This window comes from Microcaecilia unicolor, chromosome 6 (assembly GCF_901765095.1).
Source record: "Microcaecilia unicolor chromosome 6, aMicUni1.1, whole genome shotgun sequence".
Taxonomy (NCBI): domain Eukaryota; kingdom Metazoa; phylum Chordata; class Amphibia; order Gymnophiona; family Siphonopidae; genus Microcaecilia; species Microcaecilia unicolor.
The window spans coordinates 184,372,942-184,397,950 of NC_044036.1; the positions used below are offsets into that span (position 1 = coordinate 184,372,942).

The window sequence follows — 25,009 nt, forward strand, 5'->3', positions numbered from 1 at the left end:
ATCACCTCTTTCCTTTCCAACCGCTCCTATCAAGTCATCATTACGACATCCTCTGCTCCCGGACGTCCATTGACCTGTGGAGTCCCGCAAGGCTCAGTTCTTTCTCCTCTTCTCTTTAATATATTCTTAAGTCCGCTTGCGACACTCATTCAATCCACATGTGTTTCATTTCACTTCTATGGTGATGACATTCTGTTACTTTTCTCTACTAGCCCTTTCAACCCTGATATCAGCCAACTTCAACATTGTCTTGATGCTATTTCTTCATGGCTCTCCACACACCAGCTTGCACTTAACACACAGAAAACTGCTGCATGTTGGTTCCCGGGGGGGGGGGGGGTATCTATTGCCTCTAACTCTCTGCGGCACCTCTGTTCAGTCAGTTAATTCCTTTTGGTATCTGGGAATCATACTTGACTCTCAACTCACTTTCACTCAGCAAATTTCCCAGTTAGCCAAAACCAGTTTTCTGGTTCTCCAACAATTACAGTGAATCCGCAGTATTTGCTCAAGAGACTTTCACTCCCTTGTCCTTTCACTGTTAGATTATGTTGCAATAGTCAAGTCTAGTTACTATCTCAGCTGCATGAAGACAAATCTAAAAAGACTTAAATCTATACAAAACATTTCTATAAGATTGATAACTCATGCACATAAATTTGATCATGTGTCCCCTTATTTCAGAAATTTAATTGGCTCCCTATTGAGAAACGGATCATCTTTAAGTTACTCACGCTAGCATTCAAAGCCCAAAGACTGGTCTTCCAGACTACCTAGCATCACTGACCATTCCATATCCTCCACTCATCTTCTGCGATTGATTAATGATCATTGCCTTGTTCTCCCAAGCCCAAAAGCTGCCCAGTTGGAATTTACCCAGATACCATGCCTTTTTCTTTCCTGCTCCCTTGTCATTGGAATTCTCTTCCTCTAACCATTCATGCTGAATCGTCCTTAAAACTTTGACTGCTATAAAAACCTGGCTTTTAATCAAGCCTTTATGGTTCCTCCCGGTTGTTCTTCCTCTCCCCCTCCTTCCCTCCCTTCTCATTCCCCCCACCCTCTGTTCCCTTCATCTCCTATGACCCATCCACTTGCTGCTGTTTAGCTTGTACATTCTTCTTATGTGTGAATGATTTATTCCTTTCCTGTCTCATATTGTAGTTCCTTTCTGCCTATTCATGTACCCTTAGTTTTGTAATCTGCTCAGGTCTGCAAGTTAGGTTGAGCATATAGTAAATTTTAATTAACTATAAATTGTACACTGTTTTTGGCGTCCCTTGCATAAAATACTGGTTCTCTGCTCTCTGCCGCAGATGTGCTACTGCCACCAGTCGCCATATGGCCGTGAGTCTCTCAGGGAGTGCTGTCTCTCAATTTTCATGCAGGGTGGATTTGAACTCCTCTAACTACTTACATCTCAACACCCGAAGCTTCTGCACTATCTTGGGGGTCTCCACTAAGGGGATTTTTATTCAGTTGCTAGTTTGTGAAGGGCAATTCTATAACCAGGTGCTTACATTTACAGTACATACTCACATGAATCTACAGAGTGCAGACAATATACATGTTCATTTGTGCACATAGAAGTGTAATTATCACATAATCAGCCTACATACCTGCTTAACTTACATAGCAGTATATTTCAAGAGGAGTGTACACAGGGCCAGGGAAGGTGCACGGGTGGGACATGGGCCTGTCTCCCACTTATGTGGGTAGCTTATAGATTACTGTAAATTAATGTGCCCTGCTGATCTAGGCTGGCATAAGTATGGGCACCTACATGTTAAACCCATGATACTGGGTTACGCTTGTGATCTATAATGGAACTGAGGTGCCCAAGCCCTATTATAGAAAAGCTCCTACCTATACATTGAAGTGGGAGCCCCAACTATGGCCCATTCATGTGAATGCCCCCCTGAACAATAACAGCTCATTTTAGCACATAATTCTAGAATATTGATTAGTCGCACTACTGCCGTTTATGCTCATAACTGTGCAAATCACTTAAATGTAGACAACCTGCTATAGAATGAGCGGATGATGCTGAGAGATATGATTCAATCTTTCCTTTGTATTCCTCCAGGTATCTCACAACACTGCTTAATTCACTGTTCTTTTATATTTTAGGATTGTGAAATTTCCCAGTAATTGTTTCTTGGTCTTCTGTTTTCAGACTCAGAAGAGAGAGCCCAAAATTGTCACTCAGACAGAGCAGTACTGGCACCAGATCCTTGGTTTGTAGCACTTCTGACCATCACAGGAATCCTTCTGCTGGGAGCCTTGGCATTACTGATCTGGAAGATTCTGAGCAGGTAAAGGACATAACGAAAAACAAGTCACACTGGAAATATTCAAATATGTCAGTATTATTCAACTTATAGTCACTGTTTCAACAATTCAGGAATCTTCTCAAGTGCCAGCAGAGCCATTTATTTATTTATTTATTATTACATTTGTACCCTGCGCTTTCCCACTCAAAGCAGGTTCAATGCGGCTTACATAGTAATATGGATTACAGGATTTTGATAAGAAATAAAAGTTAAATATAATAGAATAGCAAAAGTACAGGTAGGTAGAGAAGGACAGGGGTGAAGCATTCTTGTGCTCACCAACACCAAGTGATAGTCCCTTATATGCAAGAAATCAGAACAGGATTGATTCACCTACATCAGTAATGTAGCAACATAGTAGTGACAGCAGATAAAGTCCTGAAGCAGGTCCATCCAGTCTGCCCAGCAGTCAAGCACATTATCATTCATGATTAAAATCAACAATGAGTGTAATATTATATATTTGATCATGGTCTTCTTTGATCCTCCACTGCTAACTCCAGGCTTCGTTCCTTTTCCTTCTCTCGCGGCACTTATGCCTGGAATAAACTTCCTGAGCCTGTACGTCTAGCTCTATCTCAGTGGGCGATCCTAGGTCGGCTGACACCCGAGCGGATTGCCGCTGCGCACCACCCCCCCCCCCCGGGTGCAACACGACCCCCCCCCCCCCCCGGTGAATCACCCCCCCCCTTTCCGGCGCATGAACTCCCCCCCTCAGCGCATCAATACCCCCCCTGGCGAATCACCCTCCCCCTTCCAGCGCATGAACTCCCCCCCCCCCCCCGGTGAATCAACCCTCCCCCTTCCAGCGCATCAACACCCCCCCCCCGGCGAATCAACACCTCCCCCTAGCAAATCAACCCCCCCCCCCCCCTTCCAGCACATCAACTCACCCCCTTGGCGCACAAACACCCCCCCCCCCCGGGTGTCTTCTTGGCTGCTGGGGGGGGGGTGCTACGCGTCTGTCGTCTCCGTTGGCCCTGCTCCCTCTGCCCCGGAACAGGAAATAACCTGTTCCTGGGCAGAGAGAGAACAGGGAACCACGGAGATGACGGGCACGCGGCACCCCCCCCCCCAGCAGCATGCACCCGGGGCGGACCGCCCCCCCCCCCCCGCCTCCCCCCTTGGTACGCCACTGCTCTATCTCTACCTGTTTTCAAATCTATGCTGAAAACCCACTTTTTCACTGCTGCTTTTGGCTCCTAGCCACTACTCATTTGCCTCCCCCACCTTGTTCCTTCTCACCCAGTACTTCCCTCGCCCTTAATTGTCTTGTCTGTCTGTATTATTTTAGATTGTAAGTTCTATTGAGCAGGGACTGTCTCTCTGTGTCAGGTGTTCAGTGCTGCGTGCGTCTGGTAGCGCTATACAAATGCTAAATGGATCCTCAGGAGCTTAGCCGAGATTGGATAACAGAGCCGGTAGTGGAAGGCGGGGCTGGTGGTTGGGAGGCGGGGATAGTGCTGGCAGACTTATACGGTCTGTGCCAGAGCCGATGGTGGGAGGCGGGAATAGTGCTGGGCAGACTTGTACGGTCTGTGCCCTGAAAAAGACAGGTACAAATCAAGGTAAGGTATACACAAAAAAGTGGCACATTTCTTGGGCAGACTGGATGGACCGTGCAGGTCTTTTTCTGCCGTCATCTACTATGTTACTACTACTACTACTAATAATAATAATAATGTTTCTGGAACATAGACTGTAGAAGCACTTGCCACGCAGCCATTTTGGGGGGAGCCCTTACCGCCACCCATTGAGGTGGGACCCGCATTTTGGGGCCCGCATTTCTCCTTCTTGGAGGATTCAGTGGTCATCTGTACTGTTCCATTATTTCTTCCCAAGGTGATCTCTCCCTTCCATGTGAACCAAAAGGTTTGTCTGCTTTCCTTGGCAACCTCCTGGCAGATCAGGGTGCAGACTCAACAGCCAGGAGGCTCCACAAGCTGGACATCTACAGAGTCCTCCTTTCATCTCTCTGATCATCTCTATATCCTCTTCCATTGCCCTCAAAAGAGCCAGGTGGCATCCAAGGCCTTCACTGCACATTGGATCAAGTCGACAATTAAGGCTACCTATATCTGAAGGAATAAATGAGTTTCTGCCGGGTTGAGGGTACTCTCGACTCAGGCACAGGCAACTTAGTAGGCAGAGGCCCATGCTGTCTCCTTGGAGGATATCTGCCAAGGGGCAACTTGGTTGTCACTGTATTCTTTTTTGAAGCAGTACAGGCTTGAAGTGCTAGCCAGAGCCCGTTTGGACTTTGCCAGAGCAGTTGTTACTCAGAGGCCTTGTCTCCCCCACCCAGTGAGTTCTGCTTGTGTACATCCTACCAGTCAGGATGATGCAGCTTAGAAGATTAAATTTAGTCATACCTGTTAATTTCCTTTCCATTAGTTTGGCTGCATCATCTTGAGATCCCACTTCAGAAGACTTTGGTTGATGGGACACATGGGGATCTCTGTCTTTCTCTCCAGTGGTGTTAAAAAAAAAAGAGTTAAAGCTTTTGTTCTAAATTTGTTTATAGCTGCAGTGGTTGATAGGGCATGGGTGTGATTTCAGAGACCTTCCACTGCTTTTGCATAGGGATACTGGAGTTTTCCAAAGTGCACTAGACCCTTATCCTAGTGATGCCACTAGGAAAAGTTGGTTTCCCTACCTCCCTCTGCTGCTAGGTGGGGAATACAACTTACTAGTTAGGATGATGCAGCCAGACTAAAGGAAAGGAAATTAACAGGTATTACTAAATTTCACCTTTATCGGCACCATATATTAGCATAGCAGTGGGTGACAGTACAGATATATGCAATATCTCCCAATTATGCATCTGGGTTTTGTTTCCCCCAAAAATAATTATTTTAGGAAGAACTGCTGTGTTTAATGTCTTTGACAGATTAAATAAAAGAGGAAAACATCTTTACTACCCAATGACTTCATCCACATATTAAAGTTCAAAATATGTGACCAAGAAATTCACTACTTTTTCTTCAAATTGAATAGATAGAGGCCCACACCCCTCCATTTCCTCTGGAGGTGCTAAATTTATTAGAAAGACGCCAATCACTTTGCCCCTTATCAAACAATCCAAACTACAAAGTATTACAAAAAAAAAAAAACCAACCAAACCAACAACAATCTCACACAGATTCCACTACTTCACTCTGAAGAAAGCCACAGTCAGATGACTGAAATGTCATAAGGGGTCAATCTGAGGATGAAAAGTCATAGATGTACAAAATTATTTGCTCAATCTAATTTCATTAGGGGCCAAAATGACCCCTATGGTAGTTCTAGTGTTAACAAATTGGGTGGTTTTAGAATCTAAATATGATGTGGTAGAATGCATATGGGAAACGTGAAGGATGAGAAAATGTTAAACAGTGCTTAGTTATAGGCAATTATTAGACACCTGAATAAAGGAAGGAAAGTAGGTCTTCTTAGCAGCTTTGACACTTAATAGCTTGTTCTTATGTTGCTTTTTAAATTTATATATTTTTATTTGTTTTTCTACTGTATGTCATTTTTAAATAATGCACACTAAAAAGTGGCTAAAGCCCCTGCTCTGGGCCTAACAACATTCCCTGAGCTCTTTCAGGCCACCCGATTCCTCAGCCCATGACTTACTCTACTACTCCTGGGTTTTCAAGTGCAAGATGTCAGCAATCATTGTCTAGGGATGTTCCTGGGTCCAGTTCACAGAGGCAGTGGGTTCGTAGAAGCAGTCAGGTCCAGTTCACAGAGGCAGTGGGTTCCCAAAGAATACACAATCCGCAGGGGTTTGGATATATATAGAAAGTATATTGTATGTACATATATAGGCTCACAGCACTTAGTACAGGGAAATAGTACAATCTGTGTGTGGGTTTAGATGGGAATCAATGAAAGAAAGGTAAGAATGGAGGGGTGCATAGAAAGAGAAAGAGAGAGAAGTGCCTAAGAAAGCAGAGCCATGTGCTCTGGGAGAGAAAGCTTTGGTGTAGAGCTGGGGAGGAGAAGGGGGCCAGAGCCGGGGCTCTGGTGGCTAGAGATGGATGTGTGTAGAGAGAAAGACAGAGAGAGAAGAAGTAGAAGAAGAAGTGAGAGCAGAGCCCTGTGCTGTGCTTTATATATCTCAAATAACTTCGTTTTCTTCCCAGCCTTTGATTTCAGCTCTTTCCTTTACCAACTCCAGTTTACTTTCTGAAGTCAGGAAGATGACCATTTTTACAGGCTGTCCTCTTTGAAGTCCCTATTTCTGGAGCCTATCTGTCTGGCTTCCTTTGTTCTTAGAGAGCCCTGCTCCCAGATAGGACAAAAGATATGTTAATTGAGACAAGCAGCTGGGCAAAATTTGGTCCATTTTGCCATCCTCGGTGATTCCTGAGGGAGGGGGGGTTATCAGAAGTCAGAAGCTGGTTTAATATTAATCTAAGTATGTCAAGCTGGTTTCATATTAATCTAAGTATGTCCAGCAATCTTGACAAAGACCATACAAGAAAATGGTGTGGACTTGACTCAGCCAATGCTATTATGAAATAGAACATTTGAACAAGAGCAATTGTGCATTGCTCCTGCCCCAGAGATCCAAGAATGGGAGAAAGCCATGGAGCGAAGTGCCAGAAGGCCTCGGAATAGAAGGAAGGATGACACTGGGCTGGGGAGGGAAGCCTTTTATTTTTGCTGTGGTATAGACTTTTTCAACAGGGGTGACCCAGGGCTAGCTGCTAGTGATTTTTATTTTTGAAAATGCAGTGAAAAATGAACACTGGCATTCATTTTTGTTTTGTTTCATTTTCGAAACAAGATGAAATGAAAGCAGAGCCTCCAGAGCTCAAAAATCCATGAATTAAGCAAAGGGAAAAGGCCAGGTCCTACAATATCCTGACTGTATTTATTCTCCCTTCCTGATGCTCAAAATTACAGTATCCTTCAGTTATTCTTTAATTGATTAGCACAAACCCAGCAAAGATTCTCATTTGCACTGAAGAAAAATGTACTAAATATGTTGAGATTAGTCTGCACTAATGTACTGTCTCTTTGTTCCAGGACTGCCTTCTGCATGAGAACCCCAGAGGAAGCTTCTCAGCTCCTCCAACAGAGCAAGTAAGATCTTCTTTTTAATCCCTTACAATTCAAGGAGGAGTAGCCTAGTGGTTAGTGCAGTGGACGTTGATCCTGGGGAACTGGGTTTGATTCCCACTGCAGCGCCTTGTGACTCTGGGCAAGTCACTTAACCCTCTAGTGTCCCAGGTACAAATATCTAGATTGTAAGCTCTTTGAGCAGAGACTGTCTTTTGTGTATGGTGTGCAGCGCTGCATATGCCTTGTAGCACTATAGAAATGATAAGTAGTAGCAGTAGTATATACTATGTAAACCTTTTTGAATGTAGTTGCAAAAAACACAAAAGGCAGTATATCAAGTCCCATTTCCCTTTCCTGGACAGTTTTAAATTAGAGAAGGTATCAGCCAGAAAACAGAACTATCAATAAGCAATATAATTGCTAACATTACTCCAACTTTATAGCAGCAGTTCTCAACCGGTGTGTCACAATCCACTAGTATGTTGCCAGCACCCAGCCAGGAGGTGTGTTAGGGACACCAGCCAGTGCAAACAGCAGCAGTTCGTTTGGGGGGCAGACAGCCGTAGCAGGAAACGCAACCCAGTGGCGACAGATGCAGCTATGTGAACCTTGATGTCACATTCCTTAAGGGATTCTGTAGGCAACAAACACACTTAGCAGGCTTTCACTTCCAGTGCATAGTGACACCTGAACTGACACTTCCGGTGCGTAGTGACACCTGAACTGAAAGGCTGCCGAACACAGTTTGCTGCTTACACAACCCTGGAAGGAGCTGGGTTTCTTGCTATTGCTCGTCTCTCCGACGCTGCCCTGCTGATCACTGATACTACACTTTCTGGGGGGGGGGGGGGGTATTGGGGATATGGATCTGCTGCACCATAGGGGTGGAGGGGAAGGGAGAGGGGACAGGGATTGCTGGACCATAGAGGGAGAAGGGATATGGAGCTTCTGGACAGTAGGGTGGAGGGGAAGGGAGAGGAGAATGGAAGTTGCTGTACCCATATAGCTTCCAGGTCCCAGCCTAAAGTGTGCTGATCTCACCTCCCACCTCCCAGAATATCCTGAATCCCCCTTTCTGATCCCCCTCCCTCCTATCCCCCTGAGAACATTACAACTCCCCCCAGGATCCCCCTCCCTCCCTAGCCATCTTGAGTAGAAACCACAGCAGGCAGGAGGAGTGAGGAGGTATTCTGCCCAATTCCTCTAGACCACCAGCGAGTGGGCAGGTAGACCCGTCACAGTCCTGGAAGGATGATGTTCTGGGGTTGGGAGGGATGGAAGGGGATCCTCAGGTGGTTTCATGTTCTTCTGGGGGGGTGGGAGGGAAGGAGGGGAATTGGGGGGGGGGGGGCAGGATTTGCATAAGTTCTGGTGTTTGAATATCTGGGACTAATTTTGTCCACGGCAGTCAGCATTTATCAAACTCTGATCACTGCAGGCTGAATATCGACTGATCTGTTTTTATTTCTCCCATGGAGTAAGTTACAAGGGGTGAAAGGAGAGGGATTCCCTATGGAGATAAAGTCCAACAAAATGAAAGTATGGAAGGACCAATGGACTTCCAATAATAAAGAAAGGAAACACAACGAGGTTTCAAAAAAATGTCGAAATTTATTGAAAATATGCAACAAGTGGCAAGTGTAAAATAAAATTAGACTCAACATGGAGCCATGTTTCGGCAAACCAATTGCCTGCTTCAGGAGTCAATACATCTATAACATATAAAAAGCTCAAGAATCAAATGGTACAGGCTCCTCAGATGTTGAAAATTGTAAAATCGTTTTTCTGTACCATTTGATTGTTGGGTGATGCAGATGTGATGCAGATGTGTGATGTGGCTTGCTACGAGTATTTGCTCTATTCACGCTCTTTCAAACTGGATAACAGGAAATATGCTCTTCTATGGCAACTCTTCAGATTTCAGGGTGCCACAGGGGTGATGGGGGTGCTTGAGTGTTGTGACAGGGTATGCACATTTTTGTAGTTTTCATATATGATCATTTGGAATATTAGTGTGAGGGGAGTTTATTTTTTGGTGTTATATATTAAAGAACAAAAGTCAATGCAGGACTGTTGTGTTTTCCTTTTTTGTACCATTATGATGTCTTAAAGATTGCTATATACTGTCCTGATTTCACACCCTCTGTATCCTATCCTATATAATAAAACGCACCTCCAACATTCTGAAGCCGAGAAACTGAAGCCTTCAAGCCTTGAAGCATTCCTGCAACGTTCCGGCACTACGTGTCGTCAATTGAGGAGATGGAGCCTTATAGAGTGCACTAATGCTTCAAGGCTTGAAGGCTTCACTCTCTCTCTCTCACACACACACACACACACACACACACACACACACACACACACACACACTCTGTCTCTCACATACACTCTCACATACTCTCTCTCTCTCTCTCTGACACAAACACACACACACACACTGTCTGTCTGTCTCTCACTCATTCTCTCACATACACACTCCATCTCTCACCCACACACTCTCTCTCTCAAACATACACACTCCGAGGAAAGGGGGGCATGGAACACGCTGGAGAGGGAGGGGGGCATGGAACTCAGAGGGAAGGGGGGCCAAGAACTCGGAGGGGAGGAGAGAGAGGGAGGAGGAGAGGAGGGAGAGGAGGGAGAGGAGAGGGAGAGAGGGGGGCCTGCACCTTGGATGGAAGGGGGCCTGGAACTCAGAGGGGAGGAGAGGGAGGGAGGAAGGGAAGGAGGGGGTCATGGAACTTGGAGCCCCACACACACACACTCACTCTCTGTCTCTCACATACACTCTCACACACTCTCTCTCTCTCTCTCTCTCTCTCACACACTCACTCTCACACACACGTACACTCTGTCTCTTACACTCTCTCTCTCTCTCTCTCTGACACACACACACATACTCTGTCTGTCTCTCTCTCACTCATTCTCTCTCTCACTCACACACACACTCCAACTCTCACACACACTTTCTCTCTCTCACACACACACTCTCTCAAATATACACACTCCGAGGAAAACCTTGCTAGCGCCCGTTTCATTTGTGTCAGAAACGGGCCTGTTTTACTAGTAAATAATTAAAAAAAACATATAAAAAAAACATAATGTCAATATATAATGCACTAAAAGGACAATCCAGGGGCATTGGAGGCAAAAACACATAGTAAAAATTATTTTAGGTATATTAAAAGCAGGAAGCCGGCAAAAGAATCGGTTGGACTGCTAGATGAACGAAGGGTAAAAGGAGCAATCAGGGAAGACAAAGCCATAGCGGAGAGATTAAATGAATTCTTTGCTTCGGTCTTCACCAAGGAAGATTTGGCAGAGATACAGGTGCCAGAAATGGTATTCAACGCTTACGAGTCGGAGAAACTGAATGAAATCTCTATAAACCTGGAGGATGTAATGAAGCAATTTGACAAATTGGAAAAGTAGCAAATCTCCTGGACTGGATGGTATTCATCCCAGAGTACTGATAGAATTGAAAAATGAACTTGTGGAATTATTGTTAGTAATATGTAATTTATCTTTAAATCAAGCGTGGTACCAGAAGATTGGAGGGTGGCCAATGTAAATCCGATTTTTAAAAAAAGGTTCCAGAGGAGATCTGGGAAATTATAGACCGGTGAGCCTGACGTCGGTGCCAGGCAAAATGGTAGTGACTATTATAAAGAACCAAATTAGAGAGAATATTCAAAAGCATGAATTAATGAGACAAAGCCAACATGGATTTAGTGAAGGGAAATCTTGCCTCACCAATCTATTGCATTTCTTTGAAAGGGTGAACAAACATGTGGATAAAGGTGAGCCAGTTGATATGGAGGGGCATAATCGAACAGGGCCGGCTATCTATATGGGTGGACATCTCTAAGGCTGGCCACGGAAAGCGGCATACCCGACCGTATTATTGAAACAAGATGGCCGGCCATCTTTCGTTTCGATAATACGGTCAGGGCCGACCAAATCTCAACATTTGGGACGGCATTAGAGATGGCCGGTGTTAGAGATTGCCGCCATTGGTTTTTGCCGATAATGGAAACTAATGGAGGCCATCTCAAGCCCGGCCAAATCCAAGGCATTTGGTCGTGGGAGGAGCCAGCATTTGTAGTGCACTGGTCCCCCTCACATGCTAGGACACCAACTGCCCTAGGGGGCACTTCAGTGGACTTCAAAAATTGCTCCCAGGTGCATACCTCCCTTACCTTGTGTGCTGAGCCCCCCAAAACCCACTCCCCACAACTGTACACCACTACCATAGCCCTTAGGGATGAAGGGGGCACCTACATGTGGGTACAGTGGGTTTTGGGGGGAGGGCTCCTGTTTACCACCACTTGTAACAGGGGGGGATGGGCCTGTGTCCACCTGCCTGAAGTGCACTGCACCCACTAAAAACTGCTCCAGGGACCTGCATACTGCTGTCATGGAGCTGGGTATGACATTTGAGGCTGGCATAGAGGCTGGCAAAAAATGATTTTTAATTTTTTTTTGGGTGGGAGGGGGTTGGTGACCACTGGGAGAGTAAGGGGAGGTCATCCCTGATTCCCTCTGGTGGTCATCTGCTCAGTTGGGGCACTTTTTTGAAGCTTGGTCCTAAAAATAAATGGAACACGTGAAGCCGGCCAAGTGATCATCAGAGCCAGCCTTCTTTTTTCCATTATCGGCCGAAGCCGGCCATCTCGTAACCACGCCCCCGTCTCGCCTTCCGTATCCTGCTGAAACGCCCCCTTGAAGTTTGGCTGGCCCTGCGACGGAAAGCAGTTGAAGCCGGCCAAAATCAGCTTTCGATTATACGGATTTGGTTGGGTTTAGGAGATGGCCGGTCATCTCCTGATTTGTGTCGGAAGATGGCCGGCCTTCTCCTTCGAAAATAAGCAGGATAGTGTATCTGGTTTTTCAAAAGGCGTTTGACAAAGACCCTCATGAATGAGTCCAGAGGAAATTGGAGAGTCATGGGATAGGAGGTAGTGTCCTATTGTGGATTAAAAACTGGTTAAAAGATAGAAAACTGAAAGTAGGGTTAAATGATCAGTATGGAGAAGGGTAGATAGTGGGGTTCCCCAGGGGTCTGTGTTGGGACCGCTGCTTTTCAACATATTTATAAATGACCTAGAGATGGGAGTAACTAGTGAGGTAATTAAATTTGCTGATGACACAAAGTTATTCAAAGTTGTTAAATCGCAAGAGGATTGTGAAAAATTACAAGAGGACCTTACGAGACTGGAAGACTGGGTATCTAAATGGCAGATGACGTTTAATGTGAGCAAGTGCAAAGTGATGCATGTGGGAAAGAGGAACCCAAATTATAGCTACGTACTGCAAGGTTCTACGTTAGGAGTAACTGACCAAAAAAGGGATCTAGGTGTCGTCATTGATAACATGTTGAAACCTGCGCAGTGTGCTGCGGTGACTAAGAACGCAAATAGAATGTTAGGTATTGTTAGAAAAGGAATGCAAAACAAAAATGAGGACATTATAATGCCTTTGTTTCGCTCCATGGTGCGACCGCACCTCGAATATTGTATTCAATTCTGGTCACCGCATCTCAAAAAAGATATAGTGGAATTGGAAAATGTGCAGAGAAGGGCTACAAAAATGATAAAGGGGATGGGACGACTTCCCTATGAGAAAAGGCTAAAGCTTCTAGGGCTCTTCAGATTGGAGAAAAGATGGCTGAGGGGAGATATGATAGAGGTCTATAAAATAATGAGTGGAGTGGAAAGGGTAGACGTGACGCATCTGTTTACTCTTTCCAAAAACACTAGAACTAGGGAGCAGGCAATGAAGCTAAAACGTAGTAAATTTAAAACGAATCAGAGAAAATTTTTCTTCAGTCAACGTGTAATTAACTACTACTACTACTATTTAGCATTTCTATAGCGCTACAAGGCATATGCAGCGCTGCACAAACGCTGGAATTCATTGCCAGAGAATGTGGTAAAGGCGGTTAGCTTAGCAGAGTTTAAAAAAGAGTTGGCCAGCTTCCTAAAGAAAAAGTCCATAGAACATTATTAAAATGGACTTGGGGAAAATCCACTGCTTATTTCTGGGATAAGCAGCATAAAATGTGTTGTAGTTTTTTGGGATCTTGCCAGGTATTTGTGACCTGGATTGGCCACTGTTGGAAACAGGATGCTGGGCTTGATGGACCTTTAGTCTGTCCCAGTATGGAACTACTTATGTACTTATTTAGCTACAGGTGGGCCTGGGTGGGCCCAGACCCACCCAGTTTTGCCTCAAGCCCACCCAGAAGCACAGTTCCTCCTGCAGGTCCAACACCTCTGTGTATTCCTCACACTCTCCCACCCCCATCACATCGCTTGCAAGTGTATCTTGCAGAACAACACCAGATGGAGGACTAGGCACAACGAATTCAGGAGCTTCAGACTCCGACAACAAGAGCATTAAGAACAATCCATATAATTAAACTCTGGAATCGTTGCCAGAGAATGTAGTAAAAGCAGTTAGCTTAGCAGGGTTTAAAAAAGGTTTGGCTAGCTTCCTTAAAGAAAAGTCCTTAAGCCATTATTAAGATGAACAGGGTAAATCCACTTCTTATTTCTAGGATAAGCAGCATAAAATGTATTGTACTGTTTTGGGATCTTGCTAGGTACTTGTGACCTGGGTTGGCCACTGTTGGAAACAGAATGCTGGGCTTGATGGACCTGCGATCTGTCCCAACGCTTATGTTCTTATGTTCTTAATATTCAGCTGGCAGCATTTTTATGTCTGCTGCCGGCTGTATTCCAAGATATTCAAGACTGGGCCATGTCCAGTTGTATGTCGGCTGCCAAAACTTATGCATTTAAGTGCAATATTCAGCCCTTAACCGCATAAGCTGAACCTGCTTAAAGATAGGACTGCTTATTATGTAGTTATCTTATGTGATTATGGGCACATTCCACCCCTGAAATGCCCGCAAGTAAGCCAGTTTCGACTCAGGTGCTAACCACTGGTTAAGTGCTGCTAAATGTTTGCGGTTAGCCATGGACAAGTGATTTAAACAGCCAGGAACCTAGAATGCCTTTAATTCTTTGTTCCCCATCTGAAAAACAAGAGATAACCAACTATCTGTCATGTTCCCTGACCGCTCAGGATATGGGCATCCGAGGATGGGGCAGCCATCTTGGATGTGGGTATCTCCAGGATAGGGCGGCCACCTTAGAGGTGGGTGTCTTAAGTTGTGGCAATCATTTTGGAGTTGGGCAGTTTCAGGAAGGAAGGCCATATTTGGGCGTAAGGGCGTCTCCGGTTGGGGCAGCCATCTTGTTGACAGCTTCACATGTTTGGGCCTAATTCCTGTTCTATTTAAAGCCCAACTTCCAGTCCTTCCACGCTTCGGCTTCTATTCAGTTCTCTGGGTAGTTGCAGTGCTTCTGGTTTTTCTTCTGTCTGCTGCCTGGTATTGACCTTCGCCTGAGTCTGGATTTTGCTTCTGTTTGCTGCCTGGTATTGACCTATGCCTGATTCTGGATTTTCTACTGTTTACTGCCTGGTATTGACCTTCGCCTGATTTGGGATTTTCTACTGTCTGCTGCCTGGTACTGACCACTGTTTGCTCCTGGTCCATCTTTGCCCACTGCCTGGCTGTGCCCCGTGGACTTTGTTCTGGACTCAGTTCTTCCTGCTGTTGGTTTCCTGCACCTGGGGGCTCAACCCCTGGGGAATGGAGGGAGACACAAGGGGAACTCGGGGTTGGCAGACAGCTCGGTGGGGATTCTTCCTTCATCGGGCACAAGGGCTCACATCTCCACTTGGCGTGCCTGACACTTTCTTGATATAGTGTCCAACATGTAAAAGACAGAGGACCCTTCAGAGCTTAACACGTCAAACACTCAGTTAAAAGTCTCATGGTTCAAGTCCAGAATCGCCTTTCCTAGAATGGAATGAAAAATCAGCCTCTTTTTGTTTTCAACCAACATTTCTTCTCTTTTCTAAAAAAACTTAGTTTTTATTAGGGGTTCATTATATTATCTGCATTAGCTCTGCTGACCTCTTCACTGTTTGCCAGTCTGTTCTGGTTAATTCACTCAGCCCAGGTACTGCCAGCGTTCACCTCACATTGATTTTACGACTTTGGATTCCTCAGGGTTTCCATTCAAGCTAAAACTTTTATTTTGTGGGTGTGGTCAGACTTTCTGCACACTTCAACATATGAGTGCAACCCACTTTGGCTGCAAGGACTGAGACAAAATTTGTGGAATAAGAAAATAAATAATCTACTCAGTCTAATTAATGGGTTCATGGAGGGAGCTGACAGCTACTCTGTCCTGGCTTCCGTCCAATAACTGCATATTTTCTTAGGTGCACACTTTTGACTTCAGTTTCAGTTCCCCAGGAGGTTTCACTTCCCGTTGCCTGTGGGGATCTTTCACGCAATGATTTTTGTTGGTAGCCGGGATGCCTTGGCTTCCTCCTTTGCGAGGAAGACCTGCAGGTATTTCAGAGTGACCAATACTTTATTTGCACCTAGAACAAGGAACACCCTTGGTTTAGACTGTTCTGTACATTTTCTGTCTTTATCTCCCTCGCTGACCATACTTTTTTGTCAGACTCAGATTCTTATGCAAGGTAAACACTTTGTCACCCCCCTCTAGCATAGGAAGGGAATCACACTGTATCTTGGCTTCAATATGTCTCAACACAGGAGTTTTAACAGGTTGAATAAAGACACCATTGTCTTCTCCTTGGTCCTGTGAAGAACTATTATTCCTCTCTACTGCCAAACACTGAAATTGATCCAACACTAAGTAGTTGGACTGTAGTAGCAAAACAGATAAACAGCACCTCCTGTGGGACATTGTACAAAGGGACAGCACATGTAATGGTAACAGCACTCTGTTACCAGGATTATTAGGCTACATTCCCTTTACCTATGTGAATCTGAGTTCTAAGGCCCCTAAATAATACTGACAAACAATGAAAGAGGCCAATAATTATAAAAATAAAAGTTAAATTTTTATTTAAAAGCAAGTAGCAGCCAAAGACATAAACAGTGGTAATTAGAACGTAAGACTTATGCACCCATACTAGGAAGCTCAGAGAAATACAATTGATACTTCTCTACATTATTGTGAGACGCTTACTTAAGAGTAGAGAAAACACATGATTTCCCTACAGGCTTTAAGTTATATCTCCTGAATTACCCGCTAGCAATAAAAGAGCTGCATATAACCTGATAGAGGAGAAGCTTTTTCCCCTTCCCCTTGGAGAGGCTGCAGGTCCGGAACAGTTTATGTTTATTAAAAACTTGATATACCACCTTTACATAACAATAGGCCAAAGCAGTTGACAATAAAATATCAACATAAAATCACTATCATGAAAGGAACGCCATTTCAATAGAAAAGAGTAATTCATACACTAGTTAAAAGGAGCACTAATACATAAGAAACAAATGACAGATACATGGTTAGCCAGTAACAAGCATGGTGCGTGCAATTCAAATCAGGAAGTATGATTATTTAGAATTAGTTTGAAAAGCCAATTGAAAAAAATGAGTCTTTAAAAGTTTTATAAACTTTGGAAGGGAAAGTTCCAATCAGATATTGCCTGGTAAATTATTCCATAGATGTGGTGTTAAAATGTAAAAAGCAGAGACCTTGTGATGTGCTGAAGAGAGCCAGATGGTCTGTGCTGCTTCTCCCGGGCTCCGCTTCTCCACTTGACCAAACAACCGCGAATTGGATTAGAAATACCCAAAACGTTTGACCAGCTGATATAGATTTTGCAAGGAACCCTTCATTACCAGATCTGGAGCGACTATGCCAGGAAAAATGGGGAGAAAGGATCTGGAAAAAACACACGGAGCCTGTGAGTCAAAGATGGCGATGAGCCCTGTGTCATCCCCGCCCCCGCCTAGCTTCTCTGACCAGCAACTAGAACAGCTCACAACGGCGGTGAAATTGGCGATCGAGCCCCAATTTATGCAATTGTCAGAGCAGCTGACCACGTTAGAAAATTATCTAGAGGACACCACAAGCATTGTAGGTGCAGAAGGGAGAGGAGGATGCATGGAAGGGGCAATTTCCTTTGGCGTGGGTGAGTGAGAGTATTCGTTATCTGGGAGTTACTCTGCCCAGAGATTTAACCCAGCTATATGTAAACAATGTAACTAAATTGCTTGAGGACTCATGTAATAAAAGTGTGGAAGGAGTATCCCTTGACATTGATTGGTCGCATAACATTATGCAATATGATCCTCATACCAAAATGTCTGTATACATTTCAATCGTTCCAAAAAACAACAAGGCAAACGATCTGCAAAATCCAATATGGGAAAGAAAGCCAGCAGATCAATGTCACAACAAAAAGATTTTATTGAAGATACCGTGTATGAACAAATCGCCCGACACAGGCCGTGTTTCGCCCACCTAGGGCTGCGTCAGGGGCTAATATACAAATGGGCACACCATTATTGAAGCTTCAATAATGGTGTGTCCATTTGTGTATGCTAGAGACCACAGGATTCCCGTTTTAGCTGGTTTTTTCTTGACTTTTATGCACCATATTTGCCCCTTTACGAAGGTTTCAAATTAGCCCCTGACGCAGCCCTAGGTGGGCGAAACACGGCCTGTGTCGGGCAATTTGTTCATACACGGTATCTTCAATAAAATCTTTTTGTTGTGACATTGATCTGCTGGCTTTCTTTCCTACATTTCAATCGTTGCCACTTTACTTAAAGAAAAAGGATGAACTAAGACTGAATAGCTACCTCCAAAAATGTTTGTGGCAAGGGAAACTGCCCAGGCTACTGCTACAAACATTGCAGATACCAGCTGAATACAGAGGTTTGGGCCTATTAAGTATTCGCCACTTAACGGTGGCAAGTGGAATGCGACATATCACAGACTGGTATCGAGATAAAGATTACTTCTCAGCCACCAATCTTGAACTGGACTTGGCAAAACAGATACATTTCAGCTGTTTATTGCATACTGGAGGGGAAGATATCCCACCGGTATTGCGAACTACTTCCATAATGCCAACAGCCAAGGCAGTATGGTGCTGGTTATGCAAGCATCATCAATTCTCAGCAAAGACTACCCCATTTTTGCTGATCTGCAACAACCCAGCATTTCCCCCAGGAAGCTTATATAAAACCTTTCGGAGATGGAAAGCTCAGGGAATTGTTTATTTGATGCATGCACTGACGGAGGATGGGAAGTTAGTCATTTGATCAACTGCAAAAAGAGTTTGGACTTCAGAAAGTAGACCGCTTTCATTATTTCCAGTTGCAACACTATGTAGCTAGCCTCCCCAGAGAAGACCTGACGGAAGAAGTGCAGGCGGAGCTATCTTCAGCAGACTTCCTGGGGGCACAGCAGAAAGCGTTGCTGTCTTGTTTTTTGTTACATTTGTACCCCGTGCTTTCCCACTCATGGCAGGCTCAATGCGGCTTACATGGGGCAATGGAGGGTTAAGTGACTTGCCCAGAGTCACAAGGAGCTGCTTGTGCTGGGAATTGAACTCAGTTCCTCAGTTCCCCAGGACCAAAGTCCACCACCCTAACCACTAGGCCACTCCTCCACTCTTCCCATCATAAACATATTAGGGAGTCAGCTACTGAACTGAACTTTATCAAATATGTTAAGGCGTGGACTGAGGAATTGGGGATCCCCATATCAAGCGCTACTTTTCGATCTCATATATTGACAATGAGAAAAACCACGTTTACTGCTCACTGGGAGTTACAATACAAATTTGCACTACGGGTATATATTCCCCCGAGGAGAGCCTTTTATATGGGCACATTGCCGGATGGTGCATGTGGAAGATCTGGTGAGCAGGGAGCGCTACTGGGACACATGTTTTGGCTCTGCCCAAAGATAGTGCATTTTTGGAAACCCCTTTTGTTGATGGTGTCTCACTTATGGGAAACGGGTTGACATTACGAGATGCGGTTATTGTTTGGTCATCCAACGTTGAGCAACCCGTGTCCAGCGAGATACCGTGACTTTGTGTTGAGATCGATAATAATAGCTAAGAAAGAGATTTTGGTGCAATGGCTGTCAAGAAAAGCTCCAACGCTACAGCAATGGAGAGGTCAAATGATACAGTTAATGCGGATGGAGCGGCTAGCGGTGAACTCAGGCCCTGTGGCAGTGGAGAAAGCATTTGAACGCAGACGGGCTCTCTTCTGGAAAACTCTAACCCCAGCAGCATGTAGCAGACTACTTAATATGTAATATTGCAGCTTATTTAAAGATGTGTGACTGATATAAGTAATATGGATGTCTATTGAGACAGGAAGAAAAAAAAGGGGGGAAGGGAAAAAGGGTGAAAAGGGGGAGGTGGGAGAGAGATTAGTTGAAAGGGGGGGGTAAAGAAAAAGGGAGAAGTTCTGTTGATAGAGAAGTTCAAGCAAATGTTAATTAGAAAAATGCTGTCTGATACTATGTTCTGTTATGATGCGAGCACTGTATTATGGAGTGATATATATCGTCAGCAATAAAGAGAATTAAACATAAAATGTGAAAAGCAGAATGCCGCATCGACTCGGATCGTGCTAGTTTAGGGACTGGAAGCACAAGATGATAAACGTCAAAATGTGTAATCAGTTAAATACTCTAAATGCTTCATTGTAAAAAACCACTCCTGTGGGGGTGTCATGTCTCCTGTCCAGAATGCAAAACAAGACACCTCTCTTGTGCTTCAGAAAAGTGTATCTGAATCTTTTCTAATGTGTTTTCATCCGTTTCCCTTTGACACAGATCCAACTCTATTTGTAATCTGGCTTCAGTTAAACACAACACAGCTATGTTACATGCGACTAAAGCAGTAATGTCAGCATGCTTTAACACCTCCACTATTAAGATTAACACAGAAATGTCAGTACAATACACAGATCAGCAAGAGATAAACACACTTCCTTTGGTAGAAACAGTCCTAATCTGGATGCTGCTAAAAGATTTAAACTCAGCATACAGTAACACTCAAAGGTCTGATACTGCAACCAGCAATATCATTGCACCCCCACCCCCACCCATGGGAAGGAAGAGCTATCCAAGATGAGACAGCCACAGATGTGATGTATTGTATTATATTTGCCCACCACATATATTCTCACCAGCCTTAAAAAATTCTTGTAATAGTTTAGGAACCTCAGCTGTGCATATTGCCAAAACAATTTTATGGCAATAAAACTTGCACACAACTCTTCATCGGCTCATCATGGTGCCACATTTTTATATATAAACTTTTCTTCTTTTATATAAATATTTTTTAAGCCTATACTTGAATACTCATCTTATTTCAGAGAATCGGACCCAGGTGTTGTTGTTAACGTCTGACATGCACGTTTCGCCCTTCCCCAGGGCTGCCTCAAGGACTGACCCCTTTCGCCGTCTTAGCACCAGGTCTACTTAAATAAGCAACTAATTTCAGGGTTATTCCCTCGTAAAGAGAATACCTAAGGATATAAGTTTGGGACTCCCTTCAATGGTTAAACCAATAATCTGCCAAAGAAATTTTTATTATATTTGGCCATTTCTATTTTGCTTTTAACCTAACAGCGCAAAGTGGATTACAAAATAGATAAAAGAAAATCCTACTCAAAATAAGCAAATAATCCACTTTCGTAATATATCCAATTTAAATTGCTGTAAATCAAGTTCACTGAAATGGCAAAGGTATTTGTAACAGCAGCACAGCAAAGAAACAGGCATAAACACAGACTATCAGGAAATAAATATTGTTATTCATATCCCATGGATCAGCCCTCCCCTGGATGAGCCCCCAAACTGTGAGGGGTACAAAGTGTGATGTGAATTGGACACACCAGAAATAGGACACATATCAAATATTACATCATTTTCAGTTTGGCTTTAGGAGTTAACATATTACTGAGTCATGTTATTATCAATAGTTTCAAGAATTCAAACAGGATGCTAGGAATTATTAGGAAAGGGATGGTGAATAAGACCAAAAATACTATAATGCCTCTGTATCGCTCCATAGTACAACTTCACCTTGAGTATTGTGTTCAATTCTGGTCGCCGTATCTCAAAAAAGATATAGCAGAATTAGAAAAGATTCAAAGAGCAACCAAAATGATAAAGGGGATGGAACTCCTCTTGTATGAGGAAAGGTTAAAAAGGTTAGGGCTCTTCAGCTTGGAAAAGAGACGGATTGGAGGAGATTTGATTGAGGTCTACAAAATCCTGAGTGGTGTAGAACGAGTAGAAGTAAATCAATGTTTTTACTCGTTCCAAAAGTACAAAGACTAGGGGACACTCGAGGAAGTTACATGGAAATACTTTTAAAACAAATAGTAGGAAATTTTTTTTTCACTCAATGAATAGTTAAGATCTGGAACTCTTTGCCGGAGGATGTGGTAACTGTGGTTAGTTAGCGTTTCTAGGTTTAAAAAAGGTTTGGACAAGTTCCTGGAGGAAAAGTCCATCGTCTGCTATTTAGACAGACATGGGGAAGCAACTGCTTGCCCTGGGATTTGTAGGATAGAATGTTGCCACAATTTGGGTTTCTGTCAGGTACTTGTGTAATATTGATTAACATTGGCAGTGTTGGCCTGCTATTCTTTGAATGATGTGTAGATTGTCTGCCAGGAAGCCAGATAGTAGGCCCACAGAGTTTACTTGTTGTTATAATGACAGGCTGGTTTCTCGAGTTTGATTGCATTGTATAATTGAATTCCTGTCATCTTTTTCAACTATAATAAAAAAGATTTCCACATACAATTTTCGATCTACTTGGCATATATAAGTATATTTATGATTTGTGAGATGCTATATTTATACTATGTGCAATTGCTTTGTTATATGTTAGAGTATGTGAATTGGTCTAAACTGCCGGTGATTAAACCAGGACTGTGGAGTTGGAGTCGGAGTCTGTAAAAGTGTACTGACTCCGATTTCAGCTTCAAAATAAAAAAGTATTAAAATATATGGAAATGTATCATTTATATATAGTAACACAGTAAATGTTGGCAGATAAAGACCTGCATGGTTCATCCAGTCTTTCCATCAAGGTGGCTAGAGTTAAATCTGGCATTCTGCATGTATATATACATATCTTTCCTGTGGATCTAAAGTTATATTTACCAGTACTTTAGATTAAAGCCTAATATCTATAGGAGAAAGGCGGAGTCAGAGTCAAAGGTTTGGTATACCAGCTCCACAGTCCTGGAGTAAACTTCACCTACAGAAATGGCCTCCTCACTTACATGGGATTTTACTCCGCTCCAGTGGAAAGGTCTCCACTCAACTGAACATTTTCTTAGACACGTTGCATATTCTTAGCAGCTGTTCTCAGAGAGATATATCTCCCTTCCCTGGGCATGAAAGGGAAGATGCTGAAGTCCTAGGAATGGCTTTTTTATTGGTTTGGAAGAAAGTTAATTACATTTATCTCTATAGATCTGTGCCAGACATTGAAGCGCAAGGACAGAACCAAGTGGCAAAAGAGCAGCAACAGAATGGGAACCAAAAGGACCCTATTCCTGTGAGCCCACTCAGCCTGGTAATGACAATTCATGATCTCTGATATGTGACTTAATGGCAGTCATTGAACTGATACTGATAGCCATGTACAGCAAAATAATGCAAGGTCATCATGGTCTCACTTGATATTTTCCAGCTTCCATCTATAGACGCAAACGTCATTTGTTCACCATACTCCACAACTTGGAGCTGCCTTTGCCAGTTGTACCTGGTACAATATTGTCTCCTAGAGCACGCTGTGCTTCCATATATTTCACTCTGTATTTTGTCCTGATAAGAAACGTTAATAGACTCTTGCAGTCACTGACTGCAGTCCCATAACCCCAATCACCTCATCTTATCTGTTTCCCATTTTGAACAATAGCACCAGGGCAGCAAGTGTAACTGGGAATTTCTAACCACGGAGGATCCTGATATGAAGAAAAAGGGTTGGGGGAGATCCAGGGACTAGAGGAGGAATGTGCAGAGCCAAAAGACTTTTTAAAAATATTTTGTTGATAGTGAATTTTTTTTTTCAAGGGGGAGAGGAAGACCCTGGGGATGGCTGAACTTATTAATCCTTTTTAAATTAAAAAAAATGAAATTTCATTCATTTTTCTTTTTTGTTTTGATTTTCCAAAAAGAATAGAACTTTTTGTCAGTAGTACCAAGAAGCTGCTGCTAGAGGTTGCGGCAGCCATTTTAAAGGGGCAGCTGCCACAGGCAGGAGCAAGTGGGCATCGTTCCTGCCCATTCCCTGCTAGACCACCAGGGGTCAGGCAGGTAGGCTCATGGGAGGGTGGAGAGAGGATCCTGGAAGTGTGGGTTCTTGATGTTCTGGAGAATCAGAAGGGGGGGTTCTTCAAGGGTGGGTGGGAGGGAGAGAGGAGGGATTAGAAGGGAGATTCTTCATCTTGAGGTGGGAGGGGGGATCAGAATCATAGGGGGGATTGTGACTTGGCCAGATACACTTATGGGGGTCCCGTCCGATATTTAGCTGGGACCCACATTACACCCAGCAGCGAGCATGTGCCACATTAACCTCGGATATTCAAAGCCTGAGCACAGATATAGCCTAGCATTGAATATCCAGGACTAAGTCTATCCATCATGGTCAGCGTTTAAAAAAGCCCAGTGTGATCCATCTATTGTGCCCAGAAAAGTGGTCAGGCCCATAACTACCATTCCATGCCCATATCTTGTTTAGATTGTAACTGCTGCTCTATGCAGGTTCCCCCTTCTCCCATGTCCTTGTTTAGGAGGTTAACTGCTGTTGTTCACGTCACTGTTAGTACCCTTTTTTAAATTTTGCTCCTTAGCAGCGCACGCCAAAGGAGTGCACACAAGGAGCAGAGCGGCTCCTTTGTGCACCTTCTTCTTTCAGCCATGGGTAAGATTCCCCTACTCTTAAATCATGCAGGGTCATGTATTTGGGCTGCAAAAACCCAAGGGAATGGTACAGTGTATGGGGTAAAGAACTTTTGTGCATGAAAGAAGAGCAGGACTTGGGTGTGATCGTACGTGATGATCTTAATGTGGCCAAACAGGTAGAAAAGGTGACAGTGAAAGCTAGAAGGATAGGGAGAGGAATGGCCAGTAGGAAAAAGGAGGTAATGCCACTGTATAAGACTCTGGTGAGACCTCATTTACAATATTCTGTACAATTCTGGAGGCTGCACTATCAAAAAGTCATAAACAGGATGGAGTTGGTCCAGATGGCAGATATTATTAGGTCAATGGTCTTCGTCATAAAGCGTATGGGGACAGACTTAAAGAACTCAATATATATATACTTTGTAAGAAAAGTGGGAGAGGCAGTGGTGTTCCGAGGGGCGCTGACACCCGGGGCGGATCGCCGATGCGCCCCCCCCCCGGGTGCAGCGCCCCCCCATGCAGCGTGACCCCCCACCCCGGTGAAATAACCCCCCTCCCCTGGTGCACGCCGCTGGGGGGGGGGGGTGCCGTGTGCCGGTCAGCGTCATTCGTTTCCATGCTCCCTCTGCCCCAGAACAGGTTACTTCCTGTTCCGGGGCAGAGGGAGCATGGAAACGAACGACGCTGACCGGTGCGCAGCACCCCCCCCAGCGGCATGCACCCGGGGCGGACCGCCCCCACCGCCCCCCCCCCCCCCTTGGTACGCCACATTTAAATATCTACGTGGCACAAATGCACAAGAGGTGAGCC

The 25,009-nt window shown here is 44.2% G+C and overlaps 1 protein-coding gene across 1 annotated transcript in view; it reads left to right on the top strand.

The window, feature by feature from the left end:
- LOC115472490 (cadherin-related family member 4-like) overlaps nt 1-25,009 on the top strand; it is a 95,650-nt gene that overhangs the window by 43,477 nt on the left and 27,164 nt on the right. The window contains exons 5-8 of the mRNA XM_030206782.1: nt 1,317-1,347; nt 2,177-2,315; nt 7,356-7,412; nt 22,763-22,865. Coding sequence (XP_030062642.1) covers nt 1,317-1,347; nt 2,177-2,315; nt 7,356-7,412; nt 22,763-22,865 — 330 coding nt within the window. The remainder of the gene's footprint in view (nt 1-1,316; nt 1,348-2,176; nt 2,316-7,355; nt 7,413-22,762; nt 22,866-25,009) is intronic.